The 10,872-nt window shown below is 34.1% G+C and overlaps 1 protein-coding gene across 1 annotated transcript in view; it reads left to right on the top strand.

The window, feature by feature from the left end:
* Positions 1 to 8,512, top strand: part of LOC130897289 (glycine receptor subunit alpha-2) — a 36,230-nt gene extending 27,718 nt beyond the window's left edge. Inside the window, exons 9-10 of the mRNA XM_057806062.1 lie at positions 7,792 to 7,952; positions 8,006 to 8,512. Coding sequence (XP_057662045.1) covers positions 7,792 to 7,952; positions 8,006 to 8,285 — 441 coding nt within the window. The 3' untranslated portion in view covers positions 8,286 to 8,512. The remainder of the gene's footprint in view (positions 1 to 7,791; positions 7,953 to 8,005) is intronic.
* The last annotated feature ends 2,360 nt before the right edge of the window (positions 8,513 to 10,872 follow it).

Here is a 10,872-nt window from a genome sequence, read left to right on the forward strand (position 1 = left end):
AAATGTCAGTATTTTCATTTTCATTTTTCAACCCTTGTAACACTTACCTCTACATAATATTGGATTACTCTACATTGTGTCCACGAATGGGTAAAACGACTCTTGTAAAAGATGCGGAATTCCCCATTAAAGTTTTCATTTCTTAGAATCCAGCCCTGCTTGGTAACAAACTAATTTCTAGCATAATATTGGTTTTAAGAAATGAAGTATTTAAAAATTTTAAAAAACCTATTTTCTCTACAGTAAATTGCCTATTAAGTGGCACATTTGACAAAAAGTTATTGGTATAAGTATACTTCAAAATCATTTTTTTAAGTTTATTCCCCAAATTTAAGACTAATATTTGTAATATAGACCATAATTCATAACATTATTAATCTGCTGGAATGAAATGTCAAAACAATTTTATTAAACTCAAATTATTGTTAAATATGATAACGTCATAAAGGAAATTTATTTAATTCAATGGTTCAATGGAGCCGGCCAAAGATCGATAAATGAGGTTATTGCTTTGTTCAATGAAATATATGTATGCTGTAATAAACAAAAGTACTGCTTGACGATTGATGAATAAATTTTTTTAACCGAAAATATTCATTATGAGGAGGAAGATACAAAACCTTGACATGAAACTGATGCAAGTATTTTATTTGACTTACATTCAATAGATGCAGATCCAAAATATCACTCAGAGAATTTATGAAGCAAACAAAATTTAACAATACAAAGTAAATATTCAGAAGAAACTAACCAAGGAGGTGATTGCAGTTCTGTTTGTCTTCAGGGAAGCAAATAATTAGAAAAACAAATCATAAATTAACATATTTTTCTGGAAAAATTAAAGGTCATCAGAAAACTATCGAAATTGGAGCGAAAGTGCATGTTCGATGTGCTGAAACTAGAAACTAGAAGCTAGAAACCTTCCTCTAATGAACGAACATTAAATCAACACGATACTTGCTTTGATCATTATACAAAAAAATATTACTGATTGGCTAAACAATCTGTTTAATGATAAATGGTTTTGGAGAGTGTAGCATGCTATCCTGCAAGATCCCCAGACCTTACAAAAATGGATTTTTGTGTATATGGAAAGGCGAAATAAATATTTTGTGACAGTGAAATATCACAAAACCGAATAACTTGAGTAGTTTGATTGATTATTTGAGAACAAGTACAGGCAGGTTTTGGAAAATTTTGAAAACGTATAAAATATGCCCAGATATAGGCGGTGAAGTAGATGAGGATTTTAACTTTATTTAATTATCACTAATCACTGCCAAGCCAATGGTAATGAGGCAAGAGTGAATTTTCCAACAAAATAAATTGCGCCTAGATGTTAATCCTGAACATTGTTTTTATTTTTGGTACATAAAAGATACTTTACTTTGGAAAAACAAGTCTTTTCCGACGCATACTTGATTTTTCCAATCTTGAATTATGTTAAGAATTAGTCTTCATGAATCAGATCTAAACCTGAATAAATGGAAATTGGAATCGAAGATTTTTTATCGTTTAAGAGTCGTTTCACCTAACCGGGGAGACATTGTATGTATAGTAGGGTGTGTGGAAACTGTAGTTTGTAATTTTATCAAAACATAAATTCTTAAAATCGGAAATAGTTGAAAACTATCAGATTTCTATATCATTTAACACTTAATGTGGAAAATCTACATCAAACCTAATCAAATTACGTTTACTAAGACACACTGGTGTTGGAAGTTTTAGAACTAAATCTTTTTTTTAATATATCAGCAGACTTCAGACTTCATGAATTTAAGTTAGTTGCTGGTGAAACTAAGTACCACAATTGTTATAATTTATTTCTGAGACCTTTTACCGGATATAAAGTCGGTTGAAAATAATTGAAAATAATATGGGCAAAAATCCAACTATAGATAATAAAACTATTAAAAGAAAATTAAAGTTAGAGTATGGTGATAAAATTCTTATATATATATATATATATATATATATATATATATATATATATATATTCTTAATAAAGCTTGGTATCAAAATAAAAAAACAAAATATGAACGAAGAACGATTCAGAATACTGAAAGCTGCCGCGGCAATTATTCGAGGGGATATTCAATCTAGTGATGGATAATGATAATATTCCCCTGCCGAATCGAATGTTTGAAAATATTGACAGCGATATTCCGGAGTCCTTGACTTATTTTTTGAAACAAGTAATTTTAAAAAATCGTACGATTAAAATTAAGATCATTTGAAATTAATATGTACAACTATCAGCCACTTAATAATAACTGCTGATCGGCCTAGGTATTTCAAATTAAGATTGCAATTGAGTTTATCAGTTTTTTTTCATCGACGATTTGGATCAAAACGTCTTATACAGATTTTTTCGTCTTTCGTATTGTATGCCTCATATAATGATACTATAATGTATGAGACAGCAGCAGTTCTGCATCGTCTACCGCATATTTTGCCACCAAAAAACTGGTACAGTTATTCAGTATGTAGCAAACAACGCTGATATAAATGTACTTACTTTAGACGGTCATAATACGCTTCACATCATGGGAATCATTAAAATTATTACTCGAAAAAGTTCAGTTACAGCAGAACATCCCATATTATGAACATACATACTTCCCTCAGCGCAACATTTTGAAGAAAAAACTCATGTGCCAATACAAGTCTATCAAACAGATTTGTAGTGGGATATAGCAAAAAAGTTTTAGCAGTATTTTGATTATGAAAATAATACATTTTCACTTGAAAAAGTTTATATGGGAAATGGAAAAATTTATTACTGCCTGGTTGGTATGGTTATATTTAACAAGTGATATTATAAATTTTTCGGAATCTTTAATTTTATTTTCACCATTCATTCATCAACTAGCGAGTAACTACAATACCATATACACAACTTTACTTTAGAAGGTGTAAAACGTTATGGCCACGATTATTGTATTATTACTTTTGATCTACCATTGTATGCAAACGCTCGAGAAATCATATCCGCACAAGGGCCGATCCAGGGTCTTGACAAATGGGGAGTCATTAGTATTAGAACGAGTCCTCTCCCAAAGAAATGGCATTTTAAGCGTTTTACCCTCAAAATATAAGTTAATTACGTTGTTTTTGACAGCATGACAGAATTAGGATTAGAATTTAGGGGGGGGAGGGTCATGACCCTCCTGGATCCGCGCTTGTATCCGAAGCACCTGAAGGATCTGAATTATCGAAGATCATAGTAAGACTTGGAGGTTTTCATTTACTTATGTCTTTTTTTAGAGCGATTGGTTATATTATGGAAGGAAGTGGTATTAAAGAAGTATTTTCCCTAATTAATTAGAAAAAATGGTCATGCTTACGCGAGAGCTGTTCGAGCCCATACCTCGCTTCATCTTACTCTAGCTTCAATAATATACAAAGAACTTGTTCTCGATAGTGAAGGAAAACCTTACAAATATAATTGAACTTGTAACAAAAAAAACTGTTTCATATAATAATATTGAACAAGGCGATTAAATAGCTGAAGCATTTTTTGTCAGTTTAATGACAGGAGCACAGAGAACGAGGACATTAAGCAAAACTAGGGATACAAAATTTTCATTGGGAGATTGGCGAGCTCATTTAAATTGCGTTAAAGAAAAACTTCCTTATCTTCATTCATCAGGAGATCTGCGCTTTTATATGTACAAGATATGATGCAATTAGATAACTTGATGGATCCTAGTATTTATTAAAGATTTATTGGATTTTTCATTATTAGACGTTGTGATGAATTAAATTGTGGAACTTCGATGGATATGGTGATTGAACAATCAATGACGAAGTCTATGGATGGAGGTGTTGCTCGCGGGCTAAGTCCGCAAGAAAGTGTCATTAGTAAATGGGTTTATGGCAGGCATACGATGAATTTTGTGTGTGAATGATAGGCAGATCTCGCTAATGTTATAATGGACACAACAGACCAGCATGTGGGTGCGAGAGATTCTCGTGTAAAGACATATATTGAAGATATTAATAAACTTATGGAGTGGCTCTTATTCATGGTCCGTTCCCTATAATTCTAAAAATTATTGCCAGCGGAGTCGTCGGCGATGATAAAATTAATTGTCATAATGCTTGTGCAGTTGGACTTGCTTCTATAAGCAAAATTACTGGCCAAACGTTTAATAATATTAAATCAAAACGCGCTGATAGAGTACTCCCTTTTTTAAGTGCAAGTATCTTCTAACCTGGTGTGTTTCGGTGTGGTGGATTGGGTAGCCCACTGGACACAACTGCCGGTCCCAAGCCCGGGTAAAGGAGGAGGGTCAAGTCGATAGGCCAGCCCCCTATCACTTGGAAAAAACTTCTTTTGGCTAAAAATCCGAAAACTAGGCCTCGGAATATGGATGATCAAAATGGAAAACGACAATGGCAACGAAAACGGACTATGATTTGTGGAACATGGAATATACAGGGAATTAGAACGAAGGTAGATGACATTTTACAAGAAATTAAAAAACATAAACTGGACTTTATTGCTCTCTCTGAAACAAAGAAAAAAGGACAAGGTACACAAACACTCGGGGAATATATCCACATATACAGCGGCGTTAACAAAGAAGAACATGCAAAAAGGGGTATATCGCTCCTTATACATGAGAAGTATAAGAAGAACGTCTCCAGCTGGGAAGCAATAAGCGATAGAACAATAAAAGTTAATGTCAATTTAAAAGGCTGCAAAATAACAATAATTGCTACTTATGGACCTAATGAAGACGCACGGGTAGATGAAAAAGAAAAGTATTATGAAACGCTAAATGAGCTAATATCTCAGACAGGTAACGATCGAGAAATCATAATACTGGGAGACCTAAATGCTAGAACTGGCAAAGAAACGAAGCATGAGATAATAGGGCCCTACGGTGAAAATACCAGGAATGATAATGGCTCCAGGTTGATAGATGTCTGTCAACATAACTTACTAAGAATAATGAATGGGTATTTTAAACATAAGGAAATACACACATATACATGGACGCAAATAACTAGAAATCTAAGATCAATAATCGACTATCTTATAATGAAACAAAAAACGAAGATAAAAGTGCACAATGTCAGAGTATATCGATCCGCAGAATGTGGAAGTGACCATCATCTGATAAAAGCTAAGTTAATAATGCCAATAATCAAAGACAACAAACAAAAGAATCAACTGCAAAACAGTAAAGATTTAACAGATATAGATATACCAAACTATAATATAGAAAGCCTTATGAACGAGAGCACAAAATTATTATACCAACAAAGACTGGACCAAAACCTCCCACAGGAGTACGAACAAGAACCAACAGACAATCTTACCAAAGTAGTAATTGACAGCATACACAAAGCAGCCAAAGAAGCCTTAGGATATAAAGAAATGAGAAAGAGAACACGAAATTATTGGTGGACTGAACAACTGCAAAATTTAAAAGAACAAAAACAACGATTGTATCATACCTGGCTAAGCACTAAAAAAGCAGAACATAGGGAACAATATAGGGAAGCTGTATCAAAATTTAAAACCGCTGCGATAGAGGCCAAAAACCTCAGCTGGGAAAATAAATGCAAGGAATTGGATACCTATTTAGGAGGACGCCAATCCAGGGAATCGTGGAGATTTATAGATAATGTTAGATCTGGCAGAAAAGAAAATATCCCAATAGGCACCATATCACCAAATAAATGGCAAGACTATTACCGCTCATTACTCAGAGAACAGAGATCTGAATATAGTAACATGCCGGCTGAAGACATACGGATTACAGGTGAACCAATAAAAATCAACGTAGAAAAAACAAAGAAAGCTATAACACTACTTAAAAATGGGCGCGCTCCTGGTCCAGAGGGAATACCTGCAGAATTAATAAAAGCAGGAACAAATAGGCTGTTTAATATCCTAACAGAAATTATCAATAGACATCTAAATGGAGAACCAATACCGCAAACGTGGAAAGAAGGATGGATCACGTCCATATACAAGAAAGGAAATAAGGAAGACTGCAATAATTATAGGGGCATTACAGTGACTAGTACGCTCAGTAGGTTATACGGAAAAATAATAAAGGAGATCATTTGTGAAGAATATCACCCATACGAATCCGAGGAACAAAACGGCTTCAGAGCAGGTCGATCGACGATAGATAGTATTTTCTGTCTATCACAAATAATCGAAAAGAGAACCGTAAGATCACAAGAAGTGCACCTACTATTGGTAGACTTGAAGAAAGCGTATGACACAGTACCTGTCTCAAAATTATGGGAGGTTCTGGAAAGAACGAGCATAAATACCACTCTAATAAAGGCTATAAAAGAACTATACAGAGACACAACAGCAAAAATAAAAATAGGTAACAAGGTGACAGACGGCTTCAAAACAACCAAAGGCTTGCGACAAGGGTGTTGTTTATCCCCAACTCTGTTCAACATATACATAGATGAAGCCCTAAGAGTTTGGAAGAAAAAATGTAAAGGAATGGGACTAACTATTGGGGAGAGCACCTTGTATACACTGCACTATGCCGATGACCAGGTAGTGGTAGCACAGGAAAAAGAAGATCTGGAGTACATGTCTAGAAAACTTATAGAAGAATACCAAAAATGGGGTCTACAGGTTAGCACGGAGAAGACACAATACATATGTATAGGATCAGAAGATTCACCTGGGGATTTAGATCTAGAGGGAAAAATAATTAAAAACTGTAAGGAATGCATATACCTAGGTGTAAAACTAACAACAACAGGACGAAACGAGGAAACAATTAGGGACAGAATAACCAAAGGAAGAAAAGTAATAAGAGCCCTGAACTCAGTGCTGTGGCAAAAGAATATTAGACCAGAAACAAAAAAGAGAATATACAACGCCATTTTACAACCAATAATTACATATAGCTCCGAGGTTTGGCAACTTACAGAAAAGCAAAAAAATAACTTAAATGCAGTGGAAATGGATTTCTGGAGGAGAGCAGCAAGAATATCTAGAACGGAACATATAAGAAACGAGGAAATAAGAAGACAATTGAAAGTAGAAAGAACTTTAGTAGAAGATATAGAAAAGAAACAGTTGATTTGGTACGGACACGTTAAGAGAATGGGAAGAGAACGACTACCAAGAATAATATTAGAATGGACCCCCACAGAAAAAAGAAAGAGGGGAAGACCACCTAGAACATGGCTACAAGGAATCACTAGAGCAATGTCCGAAAGGAACCTAGCAGTCGACGACTGGCAAGATAGACAGGCCTGGAGATTAGGAACCCAAAGGCGTATAACGCTATAAAAGGGGATATATATATATATATATATATATATATATATATATATATATCTTCTAACCTTTCTACACTTTTATCGTGTGTATTATCTAGTTCAAATGTGGCTAGGTAATGAGTTGAACCCAGAAAGATAGGGTTGGAAATTGACAGAAATTTGGAGCCGATTCAAACTTCACTCCCGCCTGCTCCAGAAAAACTGCTTAATACTATTTTTTGTAAATGCAAGACGGATTGTAGTAAGAATTGTGACTGTCAAAAAGTGAGCTCTCACTTGAATAATTCTGTGTATCGTTGCCATTTAGTTCTGCATCTATTTTCAAGGTCATCGTTCAAGACGTTTTTCACCACCTCTACCAATTAATCAGTAATATTGTTAACTTAACCTAACCTAACTTTGTGCTTTTATTGACTAAATATTAATAATTTATTTCTCGAAAAATATTCTTGTTGTTAGAATTCCAAGGTTTTCCCATAATGTGTTGGTAGAAAAAATCAATGTGTTTTGTAGTGGGTATCCTTTTGGATAAAACCAGAGGCAGCTCCAGCAAGAGTTACTTTAGGAGTAACTTCATTATTAACATTGTCGACCCAACATGCTAAAAGTCAAGCAGCTCTTCCTCCAGTTTCCTATTTAAAAGCTGTAGATGGATTCATGTCCGTTTGTACTATGTAAGTACTATGATAAAATTATAAGTAAAAAAATTCTGTATTTTTGATTTTAGATTTGTGTTTATGGCTCTTATGGAATACTGTCTAGTGAATATCGTCTTGGGAGATTCAGATGCTCCTAAGAAACCGGCTCCAAAAAATCCTCCTGGTGTCTCAGACAAACCTACTAGCGAGAATTCTTTTGCTGGAAGTAAAACAAAGTCGACTGTCAACATTGCCGAAAGACAAAGAAATAGAGCTATAAATATCGATAGATTTTCTAGGGTTTTCTTTCCATTATTATTTACTATTCTGAACTGTACGTATTGGATATTATTTGCTGAGTATATCTAATGTATAAGGGTCGAATATAAAAACAAATATCGTTGTTTCCACTCATTCTGCTTGTTGAGAATATTCATACAAAATTTTGCAAAGTAGTACATACAGTGTGATATTTGTACAGTTTCAGTCATTGCATTGTCCCAAAACCTTCAGAACCTTTATTTTCTGTTTTATACTCGTATAAGCAATGTATTTGATTTTTTTATATGTATTTATTAATAAAAATGATAACAAAACCATTTGTTTTAATTGCAAAACACCATACTTGCCGAGAGTGAATTGATGAAAGTGTGATTTCTCAGAATCTGACCATATGTTAGTTTTCACAATGTTTCTGATGTAGTTTGGCAAAATTTTATATAAATTTGCCAAGTACTAAGATCAGTTGTCATGTATGCTTCTGAAACCTAGGCAATGAGTGCTAGAGACGAACTGAAACTCAACTCGTCAGAGAGGAAAGTGCTTCGGCGCATCTATGGCTCAATCCAAGATCAAGGAGAATGACGCATCCGTACTAACGCTGAGACTTACGCCCTGTATGGAGAGCCCAGCTCGGTAGCAGAGATCAAGAGTGCTACACTAAAATGGCTTGGTCTCGTCGAACGGATGCAGGAAGGTCGAGGAGGTCAAACTTGCAAAACGACAAAAACCGGAAGGTCGTAAACTACCAGAATGACGTAGAACAAGACCTAAAAGAACTAGGCGTCCGAAACTAGCGGAGAAAAGTACAACATCTAGAAGAATGGAGGGCAGTTATTTGGTAGGCCAAGGTTATTCAAGGACCATAGTGCGAATACTAGGGTAAGGTATCAAGTCTTCTGTCCGACGTCCGCTACATGTGGAAAGTTAACATATATGATATCCATTACATCTCCAAAATAAAATGCTATTATAATCACAAAAAACTGGATAAACAAACAATTTTTTTATATAATTACATATTGATTCTAACTTGTTCATATTTGGTTGTTTCACTCATCGTTCGACCACCCAGGTTTATATTTCTCTCAATCGCTGCCATTTTTTCTTATAATTCTTCATCAACCGTTATTCATCCACTCCTAGACAAGGGTCTCTCTTGATGTTTTCCACATTATTGTATCGTTTGCATCCATTGTTGGCTTGTTACTTTCTTAATATCATCAAGCAAGGATTTTTGGGGTCATTCTATTTTTTCTGTTCTCTCTTGATCACTATGTTCTTAATCTTGCTTAGAGTATTTAATATTATTGACGTTAATATATTGAATGAAATTTGTCACTAAAACATTTTTGTAAGCTACATTTTTTTCTCCAGAACCAGAAACATCGCAACGAAGATATAATTTATTTATGAATCGCATATCATTGTGGACTGTTATTTTAAAAATTTTCGAATATCTGGACACTACTTCGAAATGAATGAGGAGTAAATACAAGACTAACACCAGGGTAACTAGTATTGCATAATGTGGTCTTGGTCTTGCAGTCTAATGAGTAGTTTTGGTCTAGAAGGATCTATCTGACTCTCTAGAACAAGAATATTGGTATCAGATTTTCATAGAAGGCAATTTTTGAAAGAAAATTTGAAAGTAAAGGGCTTCCAAAGTAAATAACTAGCTGGTATAAGTGTAGTGAAAAGATTCTAGAAATATAAAGTACCCTAAATAGAGGCAAATGCAAATAAACCATCTCATATAAGTTGATTTTCAGAGTTTTTGGATATATAAAATATAAAAATATTATAGGCCACTTTTTAGATTTTAAGTATAGTAAGGTAGTGACCATAATTACTTTATGTGCTTGTAAGTTTATTTGTCAAGTTTCAAATCACCTTCTCGAATTATATCAACTTCCATCAGGGCTATGCAAAGAAGAGAAAGAAGCTACACTTTTTCAAATCAATGAAATGCGTGGGTGCGTAGGACAATACAAGGACAACTGTTACACCAACAGTGTTTACAAATACTTTTTTTTATTTTATTATTGTCAAAAATTGTGAATTATACATTTATTCTTAATTCATTCTTAAAATAGAATTAAAATGGCAAATGAATACCTTTTCCATTTAACCATTTTTTTAGATACCAAATAGGTACCTACATTCCTATTATTTTCGAACGTCTTCTATGTGAAGAACCCAGGATAATGTTTTCTTCTATGAATTTTTCACAAACGTTTAATTTATATTTCGACTCGAAAATTTCAACTTTAGAATTAAGAATAATATTTGGAAAAAAAAAATATTTCAGAAACAAACACACAAGACACACTTGCGTGAGTATTGCAATACTAGGTCTTGGTCGTGCATACGTTTGGAACTTATGAATCTTGGTCTTGCGATCCTAATATTGAGAATAAAAAAAACAGACCTAGAATTTTATTGATTACAACAGACCAAATATATCTCTTCAAAAATCAATTCCCCAAAGAACCATACACTCTAGGAAGAATTTCCACCACCCCTATCACGCCGTCAGTTTTCTGTTGCTCATTCTCCTTCTCATTATATGAGAATGTTAAAAGTATCCTGCTAATCTTTTCTTTAGGGTTCTGCCTTGGCTTAAGACGACCAATTTCTGAAGCTTTTGGAAATCTCGCTCATTTGACAAACTTTC

Source organism: Diorhabda carinulata, chromosome 8 (assembly GCF_026250575.1).
Source record: "Diorhabda carinulata isolate Delta chromosome 8, icDioCari1.1, whole genome shotgun sequence".
Taxonomy (NCBI): Eukaryota; Metazoa; Arthropoda; class Insecta; order Coleoptera; family Chrysomelidae; genus Diorhabda; species Diorhabda carinulata.